Source organism: Acanthochromis polyacanthus, chromosome 1, assembly GCF_021347895.1.
Source record: "Acanthochromis polyacanthus isolate Apoly-LR-REF ecotype Palm Island chromosome 1, KAUST_Apoly_ChrSc, whole genome shotgun sequence".
NCBI lineage: Eukaryota > Metazoa > Chordata > Actinopteri > Pomacentridae > Acanthochromis > Acanthochromis polyacanthus.
The window spans coordinates 54,969,289-54,994,392 of NC_067113.1; the positions used below are offsets into that span (position 1 = coordinate 54,969,289).

The 25,104-nt window shown below is 38.0% G+C and overlaps 2 protein-coding genes across 2 annotated transcripts in view; one reads left to right on the forward strand and one right to left on the reverse strand.

The window, feature by feature from the left end:
* Window positions 1-466: 466 nt before the first annotated feature.
* On the reverse strand, window positions 467-7,263 carry dram1 (DNA-damage regulated autophagy modulator 1). Its single transcript, XM_022217746.2, has 7 exons — window positions 6,243-7,263; window positions 5,816-5,883; window positions 4,735-4,877; window positions 4,472-4,649; window positions 4,193-4,251; window positions 2,986-3,078; window positions 467-2,905 (listed from the first exon to the last, which is right to left on the reverse strand). Exons 1-7 carry the CDS (start codon window positions 6,371-6,373, stop codon window positions 2,867-2,869), a joined length of 711 nt encoding a protein of 236 aa, XP_022073438.1. The 5' UTR covers window positions 6,374-7,263; the 3' UTR covers window positions 467-2,866.
* A 4,826-nt stretch (window positions 7,264-12,089) lies between these two features.
* The window catches only part of gnptab (N-acetylglucosamine-1-phosphate transferase subunits alpha and beta), a 35,160-nt gene continuing 22,145 nt past the window's right edge, over window positions 12,090-25,104 (forward strand). Inside the window, exons 1-7 of the mRNA XM_022217760.2 lie at window positions 12,090-12,400; window positions 12,901-12,986; window positions 13,299-13,418; window positions 14,089-14,139; window positions 20,210-20,412; window positions 23,003-23,067; window positions 23,229-23,363. Of these exons, the coding sequence (XP_022073452.1) occupies window positions 12,239-12,400; window positions 12,901-12,986; window positions 13,299-13,418; window positions 14,089-14,139; window positions 20,210-20,412; window positions 23,003-23,067; window positions 23,229-23,363 (822 nt within the window). The 5' untranslated portion in view covers window positions 12,090-12,238. The remainder of the gene's footprint in view (window positions 12,401-12,900; window positions 12,987-13,298; window positions 13,419-14,088; window positions 14,140-20,209; window positions 20,413-23,002; window positions 23,068-23,228; window positions 23,364-25,104) is intronic.

The window sequence follows — 25,104 nt, forward strand, 5'->3', positions numbered from 1 at the left end:
GCACTGAGAGGAGAATACATCCCTTATCAGAAAAACTGCAGGATTTTTCATGTTAGACTTTTTGTCACCACGGTGATGAGAACTTGTGATTACATGCCCGACAAAGTAAAATACGTTGTAAGTCAACAAACCGTGCCAAGAAAGCCTGAAATCAGATCACTGAGAGCGATAAGACGATACCACAATGACGCCAGTCTGGAGGAATCTGGAAAGAACTTTGCTTACAAGAACGACAACCTTTTGATCTGCAATACACACTCATACAATGTGTTTTTTTAGAAAAAAGAGCATATTTATTTTTCAGCTCATGAGCAGGAAATAATCTGTACAGTACATGATGTCACAAAGAAAAGTACAAAAATCATTCAGTAAAACTCTCCCTTGTAAATCCAGTATGTGTAGTGAAAAGGTCAATAACCTGTATTCATCGATGTCTACAGTGGGGAAAATAAGTATTGAACGCGTCAACTTTTTTCTCATCACATTTATTTCCAAAGATGCAATTCAAACAAAATTTCTACCAGACATTGATATTAACTCAAATAATCCACACATGAAAAGAAATCACAACATTCAGGTCCATAAATAATGATTATGTGGAATTAAGTGAGATAACACAGGAAAAAAGTATTGAACACGCTAACTGAGACTCATCTAATACTTGGTGGAGAAGCCTTTGTTTGCAATGACAGCTTCCAGACGCTTCTTGTATGTTTTAACTAATCGCCCACACTGCTCAGGTGTGATTTTGGCCCATTCCTCTGCACAGATTGTCTTTAAATCTTGAATATTCTTTGGTGCCCTCTGGTGAACCCTTTTCTTGAGTTCTTTCCACAAATGTTCAATTGGATTTAAGTCAGGTGATTGACTAGGCCATTCTAACAGATTGATTTTCTTTTTTGAAACCATTTGAAAGTCAACTTTGCCGAGTGCTTTGGATCGTTGTCCTGCTGGAAGGTCCAGCCACGTCTCATCTTCATCATCCTGGTGGATGGCAGCAGATTCATATCAAGAATTTCCCGATACATGGCTCCATTCATTGCTCCGTCAATTATATGAAGTTTGCCGATACCATGAGATGAGAAACAACCCCATGCCATGATGCTTCCACCTCCAAATTTCACTGTTGGTATAGTGTTTTTTGGGTGATGTGCAGTGCCATTTCTCCTCCAAACATGGTATGTACGGTAGTATGACAGCCGAAAAGTTCAATTTTGGTCTCATCTGACCAGACACATTCTCCCAGTATTCTACAGGCTTGTCAAGATGCTGTTTAGCAAACTTTAAACGAGCTTCAACATGTCTTTTGTTGAGGAATGGAGTCTTGAGAAGAAAGGTGACGCGTTCAATACTTATTTTTCCCACTGTATATATATTACAGCACAGAGATCATACAAAGCTACTGGCCTCTGATCCTTTGTTTATCAGCCAGTACCTCAGTTTAAGTGTAACATCTGCATTTTAATCGCAACACTTTAACACAAAAACTTGTCTCAGCATGTTGACCTGACATTCCTTTTCTCCCGGTACGTTAAAGATAACCTGTAAAGCAGCCTGACAGTATTTCTTTGCATTGTCTTAGGCAATGTCAAGTGAGTTTCATGTATTAATCCCTTTCCTTGTGCCCTTTTTCTAGTGTCTCCTGTGATTTGTACTTGTTTCATAGCAAAGTCGCGGCTACCGTACCGGCAGATTAATCTAAAGTGGTGGTTCCCAAAAGGCAGGCAGGGTCGATATTCCGCAAACATCTAAGAGGTCAGGAAGTAGATTAATAGATGTTATACAAAATAAGCAATCCAGCTGTTAGAATATCTAAAATTCACGTTTTTTTCTTGTGAAATACTGCTTTGGGTCTTAGAAAATCCTATAAATTCATGAATCTCAGAAGTAATTCTGGTTAAACTGCTCAAAACTGAGACTACTGTTTATTTTTTATTTTTAGGCATTGTGTTTGTTCATATATTTTTTTCAGGGCAATGTCTGACCTCAAAATTTCCTTCCGGACCAATAAATTCTCATCTTAAAGCCATGTGGCAAGTAGATGATTTGGTCAAAGGGGATGCAGGTGGAGCCACAGCTTTAGAACGGACGAAGACAGACTGCCATAAAGCCTGCCGAAGCTGCAGTTCCTGCTTATTTTATAAGTGGAATTCAATTTGGCAGTCGTACCAAGGAAACTAATTAACTAAGGAGGGTAATTCCCATTGCACAACCTATTTACGACACATCTGTAGCTGCACTGTCGAACCGTGTGGCGGCATCAGCTGGTACCATTTAACGAGGGAGCAGTAAACGGTAAGCACCAGAACTGAAAATGTCAAACTGGAGCACCAACAAATAAGAGATTTCCAAAGATAAAAAAATAATGGAAAGTTGTAAAATACAAACATTATCAGGGTGGCATGTAAAGAGCAGACTGAGCAGAGTACCCACAAACATTCTCTTTCGCTTTGACGGGCATTTAACCTCCTGTGCAGTGATCATGTGGTGTCTGTGTGATGAACTTCTCTAATTAGTGGTCACAAGTCTGACAGATCTGTGTCATGCTGGTGTGGCAACAGCTGAGCAAAGTGCAAAGTGACGTTTGACTGCACACAGGCAACAGTAAGTACACTTACAGGACATAAAAAAGTATAAAGATACAAACTGTGGTCATTTTTGTTGTCCTTTAGACACAGCTGACCGATAGGCAGATACTCAAAATGTATAAATAAAGTTCTTAACTGGATTCTAACAAAAGCTGCAGTCAGGTGGCAAAAATACAGAGCTGTAAAAAAAAGCCTCGCAAAAAATACATCCATGAAAAGCAAATGCGTATAAAATACTGATATTCATCTTAATCAAAAAGCTGCAAAAATGCTCAAGCCTACTCCGTATACTCTGTCCTCACTTGTAACGTAAACATCTGTGGGAAACAGGAAGGAGAGGAAGGTTTTAGCAACAGAAAAGGAAAGTCGTCGTCGTGTTTGGTGGTCTGATACTCACTTTGAAGTCGTGAATGTAGGTGAGGAAGAAGCAGACGAAGCTGAAGGCAACAATCCACTCACATACAGCGCTGACCAGATGATAGACATAGTCCTGCAGGAGGGAAACAGGACTCAGTCAGGACACCGGTAACGCTAAATGATGAAAACTACATTAGCAACTAGAGCTGTAACAGGAAGATTCATGATCAGTGACCTCACAGATATTTTCTACAATAATCTGTCCTAAAAATGTAGAGAATACCAGACTATGGATGACCTCAAGAACATTAGTAAGAAATGTCTAATGTTCCTCTACATTCTCTCTATCCATTGTTTCTAATATGAGAAAATCAGCCACGTTTTGCTAACTTTATTAGTACTTTTTGCTCAGCGTTTCACCTTTTCTCCGTGCTTGCTAACTTATTTTGATCGTATCATGACATAGAGGCACACATTTCTGATCTGCAGTTACTGACCTCCCTAGTGCTTGTTGTTCTCTTATGTTTTCTTTTTCTATCTGTCTCCTTATTTACCCTCACCCCGACTGGTGGAGGCATGTCTGCCCTCCCCGAGCCTGGTTGCTTCCTGTTAAAAGGACGTTTTTTTCCTTTCCACTGTCACCAAACAACCTATTCAAAGGGAAATGTTTGGATTTGATGGGTTTCTTGCTGCAATATCAGATCAATAAAATTAGTTGAGTTTTGAATTGGTGCTAAATTAATAAAATGGAATTGAACACATGGAGGCTGACAGGCACAAAGATGTGTTTAGTGTCTCAAACTGTGCATCTTGCAGATATTTCGCACGATTTTGCATCTTTTTGTTGTAATTTTTGGTCATTTTGCGACTCTTACTGGTCATTTTTTCTCCAATTTTAGTCACTTTGGGTGAGATTTTGGTCATATTGCACCTCTTTGTTGCCATTTTGTCTCTTTGTAGTCAACTTCTAACTTCTCGATTACACCTATTTTGTGTGTGATATTGTTTTCTGTCTCTTTCTGGGACATTTATTGTAATTAAAGGATAGGAGTGTCCTGATCATTTGACTAGTGACAATGCATTTCGTTAGGCCTGTTCAATAGAAAAAAACTAAAGATAAAAAAAGCACAAAAATGCTTGCAATTGGGGAATTGAAAGCGGAGAAGGAAATGATTATTTTTCTTTTTTTCATGAGCTAGTCCCATCATCTCTGACCTGATGCAACATACTGAAACACTGCAGCTTACCTGGTCGTCCTTGTGATGGTGAAGTTCAGTTTGTGTTACAAAAAAGGCACAGATGACAGCTGAGTAATCAGTTAAAGGAAATGCAACACGTGCGAGCGATTGTAAATGTGTGACAGATGCAGCACAACATGCAACTAGAGGTAATGACACTATCAGCAAGAGAAACATGCTGCACCTTCCTGGCTAAGCATGTTAACATAGCAGGAAGAACATCAGGAAACCAAACCATCAGAACTTTTTTTTGGTAATTTCAGAAATTTGACCTCTGTAAAAGGATACTTGGGAAAAATGCCAAAGTAGCGATCAAGGCGATGAATGCACGAACCCAAAACACACTTTTGGAGAAGCCAAATGGAGCAGCTTGATATGATATAACCGACTGGATGATTAAGTACACAACACCAGTGGCAAAAAACAGGAACGCTCCGATATCATGCACTTTTGTCACTGTTGTTTCCTGCAATCAAAACAAAGAAAGACATACCATTAAACATCCCATTTAATTATTTTCATGTGATGTAAATGTGCCTGTAAAGGGATACCTGGAAAGTAGCAACGATGCACATGCCCAGACAGGCGAGCATCCCAAGGCCGAGAGCAGCTTTATTGAGCTTCGGATTCACCACACCGCTGTTCTCGTTCAGCTTGTCCACAAACTTGTACCAGGCATACATGGTGCCTATTCCTGTGAAAAAGTCACATAATGCATTAACAATGACAAAAAATCAGTTTTTTAAAATACACAAAAATAGTAATAAAATTACCAAAATAAACTGTGAATTTACATGTAAAATGTCAACTAAATTACATAATGTAATTTTTTTTAAAGAAAATGTAAAAGTTTTGACATAAAAAGTTAAAATAAAAAGTTTAAACATTGAATCTTAATGTCGTATATTTCAAAATTAGCTAGTAATATTAGATAATAGTGAAAATAACAGTAAAGGAGGTATTGGTTCTGTAATTTTACACTATTAAATTAGATTAATTTATAATTACAGATGTTTTTGCAGCAAAAATATTGAATGAATGCACTTGTGTCAGTATACAATATTTATATTTATAAGAATCAATCATTTCTATATTCAAAGTCATTGGATTACTGCATACAAGCATCCTTTACTACAAGCCAAACACGTGATCTAATGTAAAATTCTGTTATATGGAATAAAAGAAAATGACTCTATCTATCTATCTATCTATCTATCTATCTATCTATCTATCTATCTATCTATCTATCTATCTATCTATGTGTAATAAAGGTAATTTTATTGTTTCTATACATGCAAACATCTTCTATTAAACTCTAAAGCTCCCAAAATACACATGAAATGATCACATGATCTCATAAAAAAATGTATTTAAATTAGATGGTTACTTTTATTTTTTAGTCTCCAGCTGCCAGGATACAACAGTTACTTTTTTTGGATTAGTTATTTTTGTTTTGTTTTACAGTTTAAATGAGCTTTTTCTTCTTCCATCCCTATAAATCGTGCTTTCATTTTCTTGAAAAAGGGGAAATGTGAGTAACATCTAAAGAGAGTTTGGTTCCTCCCTTAGGAAAGCCCAGAGTTGCAGTAACCAGAGCTGAGCCTGCAGATGTTCATGGTGGGATTGAAATACCTGCACATGCAGAAATGAACGCCATCAGGCCGAAAATGCAGCTTTCTGGAGGGTTTGCACCTGTGTCACTGAAAGGAGAGAGAAAAAAAGCCATGGCTTCTGATATCACAGACATGTAGACGAGGACTTCCCGTTAGCTGAGACTAGAGGAAAGTTTGAACTTCTGTAAAATGTCAAAGTCTTTTTCAAATATAGTTTCATATATAATTTCAGAGAGACGTGAAGAAAAGGTCCAAAGCTGCAGCAGTGTGATGAGATTACAGATGTTTACGTGCAGCTGGAGTCAGGAAAACGAAACTAAAACATTTTCTGAAGTCACTCGCGGCAATGAAACACCCACACGCCTGTTTTTAACAGATTAAAACGCGTAAAACATGAAAGAATGACGGATTCATCTGAAATCCACTGGCGTGTGCGTAAAACTTACCTTATATAGGGGAAGAGGACGTCGACATCGTGTCTGAAAAGCGCAATAAGGTAGGAAATAATGAAAGTGCAGGAGGACCACACGACCAGAAAGGCTGGCAGGGCGCATAGACCCTGCATGAACCAGAACATCTCAGAAGAATCAGACGCGTAACTTTCCCAGAAAACTTGGCGTGAGGGCAGTGAGAGGAGCCAGGAGAGCCCGGTTACAGCTCCAGCTTCGGTCTGTCACATGCTGCTCCGGGAACAACAGTGAACTTTGCCTGACAATAAGCTCATATACAGTAATACAGTAACCTCTTCCCCAAAACGACTCCTGTGGGCGGCCCACGCAAACAGAACCACCCGTGATGATCAGCAGCTTCCTTCCTCTGTCTTTTTCTTTTCTTCTTTAGGACTGCTCTGCCTTTCATGCCAGAAGAAACCTGTTGCATTCCTTTAAAGTCTACAGGTGTTCAATATTTCAGCCACTGGATGCATTTTTTGTTAGAATCTACCTGAGAGTGTTGTGTTTTTGCGGCTATTGTTATTTCACTGTATTATATTACAGTTTGTCTTCTTCACCAAAGTGGCACAAAGAGTCTGTTCTCATGCTGCCAAAAAATGTGTTTTTGTTAATGTTATACAGGTATTCAGGTGACTTTACTGATTCAGTGACAGTAAAATGAGACAACTTGAGCCACCAGAGAACCTGTATATTGGATTAAATGCTGCTCCACCTCTTCAAACTGTTTTAAAACTGTACTTTAGTGCTAATAGTTCAGTAATATTAATGTAAAAATGATAAGAAACCTGCGACATTGGCTAATCTTCCACCTATGAATATGTTCTAGGTTCATTCAAAGTGTGGTTTGTAATGCAATGTCTCATTTCTATTAGAAAATGAGCATTTTGTTACTTTAACTGAATAAACTGATTATTTTCTCCACCACAAGAGCGAAGATGGTTAAAATACACTGTAAAAACACCAAATGCAAAATAGTAATATTCCAGCAGTTGGCGTGCCAAAGAATGCAGTAAAATAATGAAAATATGCATTTTGTAAAAATGTAGTAATTTTACATAACTAAAATACATTTTCCAGTTTACAATTTAACATGGGGCCATATATATTTTTAAATAATGAATACATTTAAATGTGTAAACACAATGAAAGTAAGTACAATATCAATAATAGTATAACAGAGATAGACCTATTATGTTAATGATATCTTTATTATTAGACTTGAAAAACAAAAACTATTTTAATATATTAGGTTGTTGTGAAATTACCATTAATATTATTATTAGTAGTAGTAATAGTAATAGTACTGTAGTAGTATTGGTATTATATTTTATAATGTTTTCAAATTATTTATTTTGTATTTGCTAGTTTTTAAGGGAGCTTTTTAATATCTTTTTACATTAGAAATGTAAATTTACAGTCTATTTTGTAGCTTTTGTAACTTTACTGATATTTTTGAGCATTTCAGATACTTTTTTTTTTTTTACAGTGAATGCTGACATACAGGTTTAATAATTGCAGAATGTAATGCTGGCTCTGTAAACAATTGTATTTTATGTCTTTTTTGGGAAGTCATTCAGGAAACAGAGATATCTGCATGTCCAGAATCTCCCCAGGTTTGTTGGCGCTCACTGACTCCACTGATAGCAGAGGAATGTGTGGGAGCTGCTTTGTTCCTGAGCATAAATCAGCAAAGATCTTTCATAGTAAGAACCATGTCTGTGACTTTGAACCTCATAGTGTAAGCCGTCATCCAGAAATCAAAGCTTTTCTTAAATTCTAACGAAGGCCGAATCCACCAAGTGGAGCTTGTTTACAGCTTCACTTGTTGCTGGATTTATTTAAAGTCTGCCAGTGCCTGACTTGGCAGTGTTCCTAAGAAGAGCTGCTAATTGAAAGAAAGGCCTTTTTCTCAGACTCGGTTCACCCAGAGGAGTCCTGACTCATCAACACTGCAAACTCCCTCATGACGCCACAGAGAGAGACTTCTGCTTTGTGGAGAGGATTTCTGGAAAATGGCTCAGAATGAAGAAGAACGGTGGAGGAGGGAACGGATCGGTGGAGTGAGCAGTGATGCCTTTGATTGTGTTGTGTTTTGACATTGCTCAGTTTTCTCATGAATTAGACTTGCTGGACTGTAATAGAGGTTCATAGGTGGCCTTGAGATCCATAAGAAAGCACACAAACCTGACATCTACTGAATGATGACATCTATAGACGACTGTTTATGAAAAGATTGTTATTATCAAGCTAAAAAGTGATAATATGTCAATATTGTGATTGTGGTTTCTTCTGATGCTCCCATGTGGTCATAAAAAATACCTCTGAAATAGCAGAATTATTAAACAGCCTTCAAACAGCCACTTTTTGCGAAAAAAAAACACTTATTCAAAGAGCAAAAGACACACAAGCATCGTTTAACTGTGAAAGAAGCTGGGAAACGCCAACTCACTATATCATTATCTGCTTTTAAATCATGTTTGGGCATTTATTTATAAATGATTATTGTAGTTATTTGTTCTTGGCTGATGAATTATACTATGTTTTATTCTTCATGTTGCCCTTGACTCTTGTATCGCTCTATTTCCTGTTAAAGTTCACCCATAGTTTTTACATTCGAACTCTTGTGCTTTATTCATTCATTTGTTTATTTATTTTAATTTTTAGTCCTCACTAACATTACAGGATGGTTGTAAAGCATTTTATATTTATTATTATCATCATTACTACTACCATTACTACTACTAATCATAATAATAATAATAATCAACGGACAAAAATAATTTAAAGAAAAAAATCCTAAAAATTTTAAAATAAATTTAAAGTGTCTGCACTTATGTATGCACAATGCAGTTATTATCACATTATTGTTGCTGTTTCATAATTATAATATAATTTGTCCTACATGAGGAAAAAGAAAACCCAAAAACTAATTAGATGTTTTTGTAGTAAATACAGCAAATTGCATTTTATGTGTTTAGTTATCTGCATTGTATTTTCAGAAGATCTGTAGAGCTTGTAAAACATCCGTTCTTGAGTTTAAATGTTCTGAATGTGTCCCATTTTACCAAAACCCACTGTATTTTGTGCTGTAACAATAAAAGATAAAATTGTTTCAGTGCTATTTAAAGCTTAGCAAGGATACTCTCATAAAAAGACCAAAAATAAAAGCTGACTGTATGTAGTGGTCAGGAGGGGAATTATTTGACATTCTTATGACTTGACCCAACTTTGTAATAAATCGCTGTTAAAATATAGTCAAAATATCAGTCAATACAGTTAAAATATGAAATGTGCTGCTTTTTTCTGAAGCCCTGTCCGTTTTACTTTTTATTTCTTTTATTACCTTAAGTTACATTATTCTTTATCTTGGTTTAAATAAATATATTTACAGTTTTTATGCATTGCATTTGAATATTGCATTGTCACTGATCCATAAAAAATTAATATTTAATTATTATCTTTTTATTGGGGATATGTGACATGTACACACGTGGACAAAATTGTTGGTACCCCTCAGTTAAAGAAGGAAAAACCCACAATTCTCACTGAAATCACTTGAAACTCACAAAAGTAACAATAAATAAAAATGTATTGAAAATTAAATAATCAAAATCAGCCATCACTTTTGAATTGTTGATTAACATAATTATTTAAAAAAACAAACTAATGAAATAGGGCTGGACAAAAATGATGGTACCCATAACTTAATATTTTGTTGCACAACCTTTTGAGGCAATCACTGCAATTAAACGATTTCTGCATTTGTCAATGAGCGTTCTGCAGCTGTCAACAGGTATTTTGGCCCACTCCTCATGAGCAAACAGCTCCAGTTGTCTCAGGTTTGATGGGTGTCTTCTCCAAATGGCATGTTTCAGCTCCTTCCACATATGTTCAATGGGATTCAGATCTGGGCTCATAGAAGGCCACTTTAGAATAGTCCAACGCTTTTCTCTCAGCCATTCTTGGGTGTTTTTGGCTGTGTGTTTTGGATCGTTGTCCTGTTGGAAGACCCATGACCTGCGACTGAGACCAAGCTTTCTGACACTAGGCAGCACATTTCTCTCCAGAATGCCTTGATAGTCTTCAGATTTCATCGTACCTTGCACACTTTCAAGACACCCTGTGCCAGATGCAGCAAAGCAGCCCCAAAACATTACTGAGCCTCCTCCATGTTTCACCGTAGGGACAGTGTTCTTTTCTTCGTATGCTTGCTTTTTGAGTCTATGAACATAGAGTTGATGTGCCTTACCAAAAAGCTCCAGTTTGGTCTCATCTGTCCAAAGGACATTCTCCCAGAAGCTTTGTGGCTTGTCAACATGCATTTTTGCAAATTCCAGTCTGGCTTTTTTATGAGTTTTTTTTCAGCAGTGGTGTCCTCCTTGGTCGTCTCCCATGAAGTCCACTTTGGCTCAAACAACGACGAATGGTGCGATCTGACACTGATGTACCTTGGCCTTGGAGTTCACCTTTAATTTCTTTGGAGGTTGCTCTGGGCTCTTTGGATACAATTCGAACGATCCGTCTCTTCAATTTGTCATCAATTTTCCTCTTGCGGCCACGTCCAGGGAGGTTGGCTACTGTCCCGTGGGTCTTGAACTTCTGAATAATATGAGCCACTGTTGTCACAGGAACTTCAAGCTGTTTAGAGATGGTCTTATAGCCTTTACCTTTAAGATGTTTGTCTATCATTTTTTTTCGGATGTCCTGGGACAATTCTCTCCTTCGCTTTCTGTTGTCCATGTTCAGTGTGGTACACACCTTTTCACCAAACAGCAGGGTGACTACTTGTCTCCCTTTAAATAGGCAGACTGACTGATTATGAGTTTGGAAACACCTGTGATGTCAATTAAATGACACACCTGAGTTAATCATGTCACTCTGGTCAAATAGTTTTCAATCTTTTATAGAGGTACCATCATTTTTGTCCAGGCCTGTTTCATTAGTTTGTTTTTTTAAATAATTATGTTAATCAACAATTCAAAAGTGATGGCTGTTTTTGATTATTTAATTTTCAATAAATTTTTATTTATTGTTACTTTTGTGAGTTTCAAGTGATTTCAGTGAGAATTGTGGGTTTTTCCTTCTTTAACTGAGGGGTACCAACAATTTTGTCCACGTGTGTAGCTATGTATTGGGGTATGTGTGTAGTTTAGTTTTGTTCTTTATCTTATTTTAACTTCTTTTAACTTATTTGTTATGTGCCATGTGTTTTAAGTGTTTTTAATAGCATGTGTTCTGTTTTATGTATTGCAGTGTAGTTTGATTTTACCTAGATCTTTAAAAAAAACATACACACTGTTTTTCATGGTATATGTCTGCAATTCACATATTCATACTGTAATTTACAGGTGGATACAGTTAAAGTTAATGTTTATTACAGTGGTAAAAGTATAGTCTAGTCAAGTCTAGTTAAAATATTAAAGACACTTTAGAGTACTCTAATAAATTATAATATCTACAATTCATTTAGCAGGCATTTTTATCCAAAACGACGTGCATCTGAGATTAGATGCAGCACAAGCAAAGATTTAGTCAGGAGAAAACAACCTGGATAAGAGCCACAAAACAAGATGAAGTGTGATAATAGGACCATGATGTCTACAGGAAGTGCATCCGTAATAGGATTTTTTAAAAATCTTTTTTTTTGCTATCTGAAAGAAGAATTAACTGCTTAAGTAAACTCCATTTTTAATACTGTCAAATTATCCGTATTTTAATATAATTTTACAAGATAATGTGCTACTGTCAGTGTTGGGAGGCCGTGAAGGCGCCGCAGTTGCTCCTCCTGTCCACCGGGGGGCGACATCCACTTGTTCCCGGGGCGGCGGCAGCAGCAGCGGGGCGGCAGCAGCGTCACCACCGCCGAGGAAGCGGGCGATGTATGGTTGTCATGTGTCATGCAGTCTGGCTGGCGGTCAGCTGACGAGTCCGGGTCGCCTCTGATGTTTACTGTGTGAGTTTAGTGCGTTTTTGTGCGTCTTTCTGAATGCATGCAGCGCTATGCTTCGCCTCGGAGAACCATGGTAGTCGTGAACTCGGTGCTGAAGCTGCTCCAGCGGCAGACGTACACCTGTCTGTCCCACCGATACGGACTCTACCTCTGCTTCGGAGGGATTGTCCTCATGATAGTTTCCGCCTTCCAGTTCGGAGAGGTGAGTTTATTTCGCTGTCTTTACTTTCCAGCTTTATGGCCGGACTCGGTAACGTTACTCCCAACTAACAGCTGGCTTCAGTTCAGCTCGTTTCGCTTTTAGCTGCTGCATTAGAGGCTCCTTCTCACCAGACTCCTTTCAAAAAAAGTCATATTTAAACACAAATTGCCTCTCATTGAGCTTAAATGTCTTGGTCTTTATTTAAAACGTGTGACGAATCTGTGTTGTAGTCATGCAAGTTCCGCATAATAAATCACGCTGTAGCTTTTGGTATTTTGGTTAATTAACTGCAAATTTGTGGTGGAACATTTGTGAATATCATTCAAAGCTTTCTCAGATGCCCCTAGTTTGTCAAACTGAATGCCCCCAAAATGAGTCACATTTTGCAGAGAAGGTGAGCAGAAGCAACGAAACTGCCCTGTTTTGTGTTCAGTTTCCTTGCCTGTGGGGGATGTGTGATTTAAAATGTAGCAACGTGAGATTTTGCTGTCTCCGTGCAGGTGGTGGTAGAGTGGAGTCGGGACCAGTATCACGTGCTGTTTGACTCCTACAGGGACAACGTTGGAGGGAAATCATTCCAAAGCAGGTGAGCTTTTACGCCTCCAAACATTCACCTATCATAACAAGTTCTGCGACATACTCATTTTGATGAATGGGATCCTGTTTGTTTTACTGTTTCCTGGAGCAACTGCAAAACTGTAAAATCCTATTAATGATTTAAATGTTATTGTGGGGGAAAAAAAACTCTTAGTCTACATCCTGCAAAATCATTCCCCTGGAAGAAGTGTAGAGGTGTAGCCATGCATGCAGGAACACAAACTGAGTCATGTCAGAAAACAGGGTCACGGCTTTGCAGTTTGAGCCTCGTCTTGAGCGATAGGAGTGTTTGTCTTTGCAGGCTCTGTCTGCCCATGCCTATTGATGTGGTGTACACATGGGTGAACGGCACAGACACGGCTCTGCTGAAGGAACTGAAGGCGGTCAAAGAGCAACTGGAGGAGGAACAAAGAGCTCTGAGGTATCCGCAGCTCCACTGTCTCTGCTGATGTCGTGCCGCAGTCAGACCTCATTCTTGGCATGCTTTTAGCCATGCTTAAAATACTATGCAAATTCTTGTGTTTTGACAATATCGAGTGCAAACACGCTCAAATGCCTCTAGTAATTTAGCTGAATACAGTCAGGATTAGCATACAGGCTTTATGATTTTCACACTGATTGGATAGTTTTGACAATGGCCCAGAGGCAAAGGGAATTATAGATCAAAGCCTTAGACAAATTCTTAAAGCATTTCTTTGTTTCTTTAAATCTCTGAGCTGCTCATCTGTAATAAAATGGTGCAGTTATTCAAGATTCAAGAACTTTATTGTCATACACACTGCAGAAACACAGTGGTTAACCTGAGGGATGAAATTCTCTTCACACAACTGAAACAGATAAAAATGAAATAAGAAATAATAATAATAATAATAATAATAATAATAATGATAGAATAAAATAAAAATAAAATAAAAAAATAGTTACAAGTAAAGTCTGTGTGCAAATGTTGACAATATTGCAATACTTACATATGTAAACAGTCATTTTTCTGGTTATTGGCTTCTTTTGACCTGTGCAAACACTGTTTTACTGGTGTGCACCTTGTTTCTACTGATGAAAATGATATGAATTCACTGTTTTCTCGCCCACAGGGATCGCTTGGGGAAAAATGCAAGCGAGACAACAGAAGTGCCAAAAGACAGGTGAGTGTGAAGTTGTGTGTTTGGTGTGTTGTGGTCTTTGTAGTTTGCTAAGTTGCAGTGGAACTCCTGTGAGTAATAGTGGGTAAGTTGGAATGACATGATGCATGTATGTAAAAAGATTAAGTTTTTCTACATGAAATGACTAGATGGATTGTCTGATTTTAGCAAATTCAAACTTAATCTCTCGCCAAAGTCATGTAAAGAATTTATGCTCATAGATGGGCAAAATTACCCTCAAGGCCCTAATATAGTGAAACCTACCTCTGTGTTAAAGGTGTTAAAAAAATCAGTTTCATCTTGCTTATGTTGCAATCTAGTGCAAAATAAAGCTACATAATCTGCCTTTACAGAGCTCATCATGTTTACTTTCTTTGTTTAAACTTTCCAAAAGGTGTTAAATTGACATTTTTCAGGGATTTTAGGTTGTATTTAGTGACGGCGTTGCACCTCTTCTGTTTAAAAACACTGATATATATAAATATATATGCAACATGAATGATTAAATCCATTTAATTCTGTCAAAATGGAACTTGATAGAATTTATAGTGTTTCCTCATATGTACCTAATAAAGTGGCCCTTTTGTGTATATTGCCTGATAATGTGCTTGATTATAGCCTCAGTCTTTCAGAGTTGATTCTGGTGGCTTTGTTTAGTCTCTGGTAAATGACTGTTAGTCACAATGAGGCAGCAAAGTGTGAAGACTGACGCTGATGTTGAAACAGGAAGGCAGGATGGGCTGGCAAGGAAATATAATACAAAGGTGTAAACTAACCAATGTGTTGACAGTTAGAGAGAGGCTGCTATATTTGCTGGAAAAGAAGAGACGCCACTTTATTGTGGTGTTTAACATTTTGATAAATCTCTTCTTGTTTGGCGTGTTTAAGAAAAGAGTCAAAAATATATAGATTATCTGGTTACTGTTTAATGTGCACCAATAATAACGATATTAATCGTTAACAATGAGTGCATACTCAGGCTTTGAAAAAAAAAAAAAAACGCTGTGGTAAAGTAATTCAGCATTTTGCTGATCATCCCTGATAACTTTAAATCAACATGTGGGACCACAGTGAACATTTGACTTCAGTTTAGGTGTTTCCTGTGTGTGGTCACCACAGAATTGTTGGGCTGATAACAGTCCTAGCTCTTTATCTTCTCCCTCCTCCTCCCTGCTGAGTTTCAACCACAGATGCAAAAAGCGCTCGATGCAATGTGTGACTTTGATTAACAGCATACTGATGTATTTTTAAGTGCAAAACTACGATGTAAAGGAAGTGGTTGTCTGAGTGAGTCTATGAGGTGTAGATGTATTGATCAAAGCAAGTTATTGATAAACAGCACCACCACTCGTGGTTAAAAATGTGCATTTAAGCTCATTTTAAAATAGTTATTTATTTAACGTTTAATATGAAAGTGGATATTGTTAAAATATTTGATCATTCAGTTAAACTGCCAGCGTTGAGGTCAGTTTAGTTGGAATTGTTTTAGTTAAAGCTACAGTTTAGTAGTGAGAGGGACGATAAGTGTGGCATATTGAACTAAATCTAGATCTAAATATGCTAATTAACTAAATATGCTCACTGTTGGGGAATTTCTGCGATCTCAGGTGAGGAAACCGGGAGGCGAACTCAGGAACACTCAGGAGACACAGAAGACTGATGTAGAGAAAAATGCTTGACTGAATTCAGGAGAAATGATACAGCAAGGACCGCATATGCCGACACAGCCAGTATCAAGTCTGAGGAGTCTCTCTGTCCTTGGAGGGTTTATACTGTCTGAGAGAGAAAAGAGGCAGGATCTAACCTTGTTATTGTTGCTATATCAGCAAATAGTTGTCTGTCTGAGCAGTTGGTGTGCTTCTGTGTGTCTTCAATTGGGGTCAAAGAGTGACCTTCTGTATGTTGGTACAATTTTTCCTTAACAAATCCCTCCTTTTTGATCATAAGATCAAACCTAAACTACAAGTGAAAGGAAAAATTTTAAGTGTGTGGAAACTGTGGCCAGAGAGCTCCACAAAATTGATTCTGTCATATTCAACACGTAAAAAATCATTTTAAAAGTCACAGTAATTTACAGTGAAATACACAAATACACAATAAAAAGAACTCGATTGCTGTGGTAAATTTAAATCCTGTGGAAAATTAAATGCATTAAAATTGGAGTAATTAATCACATCTGCTTTACCTGTAATTACACACGGTTCAATTAGCTGAGATTTCAATATTCTAAACTAACCCAAAATTTAACTTTACTGATTTATTAGTAATATGTTAATAGTTATACACTCTTGATTTGTTTAACATTAATTCATACATTTGTCTAAGAAAAAATGCCCTGAAGAAAAAGAAGAAATTCTGATGCAATCAATCCTTACAAATTCTCTTAACTTTAGCTACTCAAGACTACTGCAATCATGTAATTAACTGAATGTGTGTTATACACAAAATCATTCCACGATAAGTTTTCTATAGAGACATTATTCCATGAAAATTCAGGTACCCAGGCAAGACAGTTATTGTTGTGTTATTCATGATTATCAAAATTAAAATTAAACAACACACTATATCGATTATTTAAACACATGTTTAAATGTAGATGAATGTCGATGGAACCAAGTGTATGTGTGAGGTGTATGTATGTTGCAGGGCAGGGTGGCTTCACCTTTGTACAGAATTTTCTGAGCCTCCGTCAATTTTATAGGCAAAATGCAGCCCTCATTACCATTAATCATATAATCTTCACAAGTTAATCGATCAGTCTGTTTTAGAAGACCTGACACTGCCTTTTTTTGCAGTCATCAGGTGGGTTAACAGCAGCAACGCAACAACACTGCAAAACAGGTCTCATGGCAGACACCAATGGAGCACATCTTGTGGAAAATTTTACAATACTCTGAATATTATTAACTATGGAAAAGTTCACCATGTTGAAATTTTCCTAAGTCCAACAAAGGAATGAATCTATAAAGTTAGTGTCTCCTACACAAAATCATGATTTATTAAAATAATAATAAGAGGACACCTGACACAATATGAAAAGAGAATTTTAAGTTCAGCTGGTTTTATTGTTACTGTGACTTTTATTTACTCACAGTTTCTTTGTTGGTGAATCTGAGGCTGTTTCTAAATAGCAGAACTGTTTGTAATAAATCTGCTGCCATTGACATCAAGCAGACAAACCAGCAGGACACAGATTGCTGGAATGTTTTGTTGGTAGACTTTGCATTCATGTTTTTGAAATCATATTGTTGCTTGTTAGATGTTATTTTCCAAAGTTCAGCACTAATGAAAATCACTATATCTGAAGTACAGAGAATACTAGCATGTAATTTTGTAGAGAAGGTCTTTGCCCATCAACCCAGAGGTGTTCCAAATGTTGAACATCTGTTCTTGCTACTGAGACTGAAATTTGTTCAGAAAATGGTTCTGTGTGAGTTGTGTTGATACAAACATTATCTGCTGATACAGCAGAAAGTGTTTCACCACTGTCAATCAATACTTCAATTTTAGTACCATCTACTTCAACTGCCATAGTAGGATTTTCAGACGGAGAATTAGACAGTAACTTTAACTACAAATTTGTAAATACAGCTATATTCTTGGCCAGTTTTTTTTAGATTTGTGTAACGTAGTCAGAAATAAAACAAGATTTGTCTGTGACACCAATATCTGACACTTAATTTGGATTCTCAGCAGATTACTCTCTGAGAGCAATACTGCGACAGTGATAAGGAAGATGACACCACAACAAATTTAACATGAAATTTAGACATGAAAACTAGGAATGAATGTAGCCTCAAAATTTGATTGAATTCTGACTTTTCTATTTTGAGGAAGAGCACCAGTCTTGCCATTGACAAATCTGTCCTTGTTTGATGGCATTTAAGTCATTCGATTGTATTCACACCGCTTGTCACTGCCATTCTTAGCTTTACACATTCACACATGTATGCAAGATCCCACTGTGGATCACCAAAACGCAGATTTAGCTATTTTATGCGGCAGAATCGAGCTTCTCTGAATCAAAAGAACCAACATATGGCCATTCCTCTTTAGTCCATTTACGGTATGTTTCAGATTGAGGATCATTAACTGTTGGATGCAGAAATGTTCTTTTCCTGTGTGTTTTTGGAGCTTTCAGTCTCATCATCTACCTTGGACTGTGAAACACCCATAGTTTTCAGCACTCATGTACAGACACCAGCAAGACTGAAAACAAACAATAGATGGATAAACATTCCTCTCAACTGCAGCTGAGCTCCTGTGAGTGTCTCAACCTTTCTCTTGTGGAAAAACTCACAATTCTTCTCTAAAAGTGAAAATCATTCCATAAACTTTTTTTCTTCAGATCACAAATGGAGCTTCCTCAAATTTACTGTGGATTGTCAAGTTTTGGATCTGAGTTCAAAAATTCAACGTATTGAATTTGTAGGTCTGCGCACGACCTCGCTCAGGGAAAGTATTCCCCGGAGGCTTAAACCCCGCCGAACCAAAGGCCGAACACCCCCTCAACTACAACACTGCCTTTTTCAGCAGTGGACACTTATATTACACTTATAGGGTGTCCCCTAAGGTCGAGTCTACCCTTCCCTGAAGGGCGACTCAGGTATCCTTCTCGATCCTACTACACAACGCTACAACACTGCGTTTTTCAGCTGCTTCATGCCCTGCTCCCTGCGTCTTCCAGCAGCGGATCAGCACTGACACTGAGCATCTAACTGAAATCCACATGCGTACAGCACCGGACTCGCCTCATGGGGCAGCCGACTAGCATTTAATGTCCAAATTGGCTATCTGATGATCGCAGATGTAATATTACTTCTAAATTTGGTTAGAAATTTTTAACAGGTACATAATCTCGCCAAACTCAGACATGGTAGGTTGCAAAATTTATTAAAATTTGCACACTTACCAGTCTTTGTTGTGTGGAGATCCTGTTTGTGACTCCAATTTGTTGGGGAATTTCTGTGCTCTCAGGTGAGGAAACCGGGAGGCGAACTCGGGAACACTCAGGAGACACAGATGACTGATGTGGAGAAAAATGCTTGACTGAATTCAGGAGAAATGATACAGCAAGGACCGCATATGCCGACACAGCCAGTATCAAGTCTGAGGAGTCTCTCTGTCCTTGGAGGGTTTATACTGTCTGAGAGAGAAAAGAGGCAGGATCTAACCTTGTTATTGTTGCTATATCAGCAAATAGTTGTCTGTCTGAGCAGTTGGTGTGCTTCTGTGTGTCTTCAATTGGGGTCAAAGAGTGACCTTCTGTATGTTTGTACAATTTTTCCTTATCACTAACTAGCCCAGTATGCTAACTAGCTAAGAGTCCTCAGCACCTTCAATGCAGACTAAGAAACTGTTTATTTCTAATTTTGGCTAACCATTTTCAATTGTTCATCCATACTTTTAGCCAAAAACATGTTTTTCTTTACATTTAAAGAATTTTTCAACTGTTTATCAACTCTTCCCAACTAAAACGTCCAACTCTTTATCCCTATTCAACAACTCCAACTGTTTATCAGTTCTTTTAGCTAAAACTTCCAATGGGCTATCTGTGCTTTCAGCTTAAAATCTCCTATTTTGTTCATATTTTTAGCTAACCTCCCCCAACTACTTGTCCATACTATTATCTCCCAATTCTAGCTGTTTATCCAGGCTTTTAGCTGATAATCTCAACAATTTTTTCCTAATTTTAGCGTGCTTTTAACTACGTATCTGTTGTGTTTAGCTGACAATTTCATCTGTTTTTCCATTAGCTACTGTTTACTAATAATTGACCCTTTTAGCCATACTTTTAAGTAGCAATTTTGATATTCCATTTTAATCATCTGTGCATCCATGTTGGTAGTCTATACCTACTACTTATTCCTTGCTTTTAGTTAGCGGTGAACTTCTCTGCTCAAACGAGGTCTGATCAGTTCTTTAATCAAATTGTAATTTCTGTTTTTTTCTGATTGCTACACACCCCTTTGTTACTGTAGAAATACCCCTCAGGGTGCTTGCTTGTACTCGCGGTTGGGAATCCCTGGATTGAAGCATAATTTTTTTCCTTCTTGTGTTTATTCTTGTGCAGTGTGAAGCTCGAATGCCTGCTGTCCCACTGCATCATAGCGCCCATGTTGGCTCTGGATCCAGCTCTGCCGGCCAACGTTACGCTCAAAGAGCTGCCGTCAGTCTCTGCCTCCTTCTCTGCTGCCAAAGAGCTGCTGCTCATGAACAAACCCTTCCACCCGCCCACTTCCGTCTCCGTGGTCATCTTCCATTCGCAGGCCGACGGTAAGAACGCACGAAGGATCGCAGCGTTTTTGGCAACAATGAGGCAAAATTTGGCAGGAAAGGATGCTCTACCAAATGAATCCAGTCAGCGTAATAGAGAGAGATGCAGGGAGAGCAATAAAATACACCAGCAGTGCACAGTATGCAGGTTATTACTGATTATAATAATGCAACAGATGACATTTATAATAATGATCGATGAGTAACCAGAAAGTGATGATGTGGTGGTAGTGAGAGAAATCTGCATAACCAGTAACAGCAGCAGCACTGAATGATCAAACACTGAGAGGAAATGAGAAGCAGCAGTTTGATCTGCAGAGATGCAAGCTGACGTGGAGATTTAATTGTCACAGGTGGTGATCATTTTACAAATTGTACCTTTTAGGAGTCAACCCCTATGTTTTTTTTCATGGCCAGATTTGAAACCATTTATCAGTAATCAAGGAGACAGATAAACATATTTTATTATAACTGATGTACATTCATAAATATTTCCACATTGACCCCACCCCCACAGTGGATTTGAAATGAAACAATCAAGATGTGCTTCAAGTGCAGACGTTCAGCTTTAATTTGAGAGTATTTGCATCCTAATCAGTACACATTACGACACATTTTCTACTTGCCCTTCGCCTTTAATCATGAATCAAATTGTCACTTTTAATACTTGCTCGCAAATCAATGACAGTCTGAAGTCTGTAACCCGTAGAAATCACCAGTCACTGGGTTTGGTCCTTGGTGATGCTCTGCCAGACCTCTTACTGCTGCTGCCTTCACTTCCTGCTTGTTCTTGGGACATTTTCCCTGCAGTTTCGTTTTGAGCAAGTGAAACGCTCAGCGGGATGCAGGTCAGGTGATTGATTTGACCGTTGATCGGGACAGCTCTTTGGACTTCATATTGAGAGTTGACCTCACAAGATTTCAAAACACACAAACACCATGCTTCAAAAAAACTGTAGACCTTTTATCTGCTCCTTTTAAATGAAATAATGAGGGAATGACACACACCTGGACATGGAACAACTCACCAGCCAATTGTCCAATGAGAGAATTGTGTCAGAGTGCAAATATTTATGGACTTGACTGTAAATATTTGCGTTAAAATTCAAAATCATTGTGTTAAAATGTAGAATAACGCAAAGCTTTATTGTAATATTTCACATATGTAATTAAAAGAGAATGTTTCTCCAGTTATTGTTCAGTGTTCATAGCAGGTTATTATTCCGCTGTAGAGGTGAGACATTACTTGGGACCACAGTGTTGATAATGATAATTGGTTGACTCCAATTAAATTTTTACTTAAGCACATTCACCCAAGTCTATTCTGCTCATTTCCTTTGACATTTAACTCTCTCTTTTTTCATGTGAATGCTGAATCTTTAAAATAGCCTCACATTACACATGATCAGGATTGAGATTCTAAGGTACCACATCTATGAATTTGACTGAATTTTGTCGTAGTTATGCTGGAGTCTTACACGCTCCAGTGAAACCTGTAAAAATGGTAAAAAATTTGACTCATGACTTGCTGTAAAATTTCCTGTCTTCTCGCCTTATATAAAAATTTTGAATGTTAGGATTTTTTTCCTGCTTTTTAAAACAGGCAGGTTATTCTGGAAGTATTTTAACACTAAAGCAAACACCTTTACATTTCTACCTCGGCAGAATTGAAGGCATCAGCCATGGCACACATAATTAACCTTTTAAGACAGTATATGCGCCATCGGTTGTAATTCATTTAATGAGTCACTTTTAGTGCATCAAAGCGGTTAATGTTTCCTGTTGGTACTTTGCAATCCAGTGGCTTTGTGCAGTTTTATTTACTTGGTACAGCTTCACACCCTTAGTAGAAAGTGGAACTATCACTCACCTTTGTTTTTTGACTACAAGTCTGATGTTTATCAGTTTATAATCAACTTTTAAAAAAAAGTTGTATTCTAAATAGTGAATAGATAACAAGCTTTAATCCAGATTTGACATAGATGTCCAACAGAACCAATCAAGGAAATGAGAATACACACATTAGAATGATTTTTATCAATGAAAACTGTACAGTTGCAGTTAAATGACGAATCCTTTAAAAGGTAAATATCTGTAGATGTATATTCAAATAGACACGTGTAGTAGAGTGCACAATAAAGGAAGACAGTACTTCAGGAAGGTTAACTAAAAACTCAGAATATGTCATCAGTTTATGTGAAAAAAGACCCATGCTGTCTCAAAACCAACAGATGGCTATTTATTGCTTTCCAGCTTAACAAACTAGAAAATGTCAGTCAGTGGGAGGTCAAGTGACCAAGATTAGTGAAGGGTCTTTTTTATCAGCCTGTATTCATCGATTATCGGTCACAGTTGGAGGTTGTTAATGCTCAGGAAGTCTGCTGACACACTTAATTATTCAGCGTCTCTCTCGAGGACACTGATGTTGACCAAATTCATTCTAGTTCGTTTTCTTTTTTTCAGTCTGCTTAGTGACACCAGAAAGTCTGTCACTTCTCTACATTTTATGCGTCAGATACGGAAATATATCTGTACACCTGAAACTGCATCTAAATTCTGTTGCACTTTGTTTCTTCATTGGTCTTTACAGCTGACAAAGCGTATACAGATGTGTCGAGAGAAGACCAGAAGTTCTCTGTGTCCAGATGTTACTTGGTGAGTTTCACACATGGAGAATTAATGCCACATGTTCTTCCGTCCTCTTTGTAAATGACACAGCCCTCATTCATATTCATGACCACATAATGAAGCTAATTAAACATCAGAAGGTGTTTTTCTGAATGTCCAAGCGGACCTCTTTTTTGTGTCTGATGCAGACGACGGATAAAGAAGCTCCAGGTCTGATCCGCATGCAGTCTCTGGCCTATCTGAGCGGCTTCCCGGCAACCTTCAAGGAGACGGAGCAGCTGCGAGTCAAACTGCCCTCCGTCATAACCAGCAAGATCAAACAGGTAACACAATCATTTTCTGCATACATCTGGGCGTTGTTTATTAGAAACCAGTTGAGCTCAGTAGCTCAACTGGTTGAGCAGTTGCCTCATAAACTATGACTATAGTGCCAGACGCTGCGGCTGTGGGTTCGAGCCTGACCCACTTTCATTTGTTGCAAGTCCTTCCCCACTCCTCTCCCCACGTTTCCTGTCTCTCTCTCTCCACTGTGCTCTATAATAAAGACTAAAAAGGCCAAAAAAAAAAACCCAAAAACAATATATTTTGCATCTTCTCTGTGATTCTCCGATCTTTCTTTTATGTTTGGGAAAACTTCTATAAATCATTCAGTTGTCTTTGGAGTGTGTGTGTGTGTGTGTGTGTGTGTATATATATATATATATATATATATATATATATATATATACCGGGCTTTGCAAAAGTTCTGTTACACGGTTTCATGATCTTTAGAGACGTTTACATGTCGGAGTGAATAATTCCATGAAATAAACTGAAAGTTCTACCTTATATGCAGGTGTCCTTAATACAATTTTTTTCTCCGGTGAAGTTGTATCAAGATGGAAGTCAAAAGAGTTGAGATACACACGTGGACAAAATTGTTGGTACCCCTCAGTTAAAGAAGGAAAAACCCACAATTCTCACTGAAATCACTTGAAACTCACAAAAGTAACAATAAATAAAAATTTATTGAAAATTAAATAATCAAAATCAGCCATCACTTTTGAATTGTTGATTAACATAATTATTTAAAAAAACAAACTAATGAAATAGGGCTGGACAAAAATGATGGTACCCATAACTTAATATTTTGTTGCACAACCTTTTGAGGCAATCACTGCAATTAAACGATTTCTGTATTTGTCAATGAGCGTTCTGCAGCTGTCAACAGGTATTTTGGCCCACTCCTCATGAGCAAACAGCTCCAGTTGTCTCAGGTTTGATGGGTGTCTTCTCCAAATGGCATGTTTCAGCTCCTTCCACATATGTTCAATGGGATTCAGATCTGGGCTCATAGAAGGCCACTTTAGAATAGTCCAATGCTTTTCTCTCAGCCATTCTTGGGTGTTTTTGGCTGTGTGTTTTGGATCGTTGTCCTGTTGGAAGACCCATGACCTGCGACTGAGACCAAGCTTTCTGACACTAGGCAGCACATTTCTCTCCAGAATGCCTTGATAGTCTTCAGATTTCATCGTACCTTGCACACTTTCAAGACACCCTGTGCCAGATGCAGCAAAGCAGCCCCAAAACATTACTGAGCCTCCTCCATGTTTCACCGTAGGGACAGTGTTCTTTTCTTCGTATGCTTGGTTTTTGAGTCTATGAACATAGAGTTGATGTGCCTTACCAAAAAGCTCCAGTTTGGTCTCATCTGTCCAAAGGACATTCTCCCAGAAGCTTTGTGGCTTGTCAACATGCATTTTTGCAAATTCCAGTCTGGCTTTTTTATGAGTTTTTTTCAGCAGTGGTGTCCTCCTTGGTCGTCTCCCATGAAGTCCACTTTGGCTCAAACAACGACGAATGGTGCGATCTGACACTGATGTACCTTGGCCTTGGAGTTCACCTTTAATTTCTTTGGAGGTTGCTCTGGGCTCTTTGGATACAATTCCAACGATCCGTCTCTTCAATTTGTCATCAATTTTCCTCTTGCGGCCACGTCCAGGGAGGTTGGCTACTGTCCCGTGGGTCTTGAACTTCTGAATAATATGAGCCACTGTTGTCACAGGAACTTCAAGCTGTTTAGAG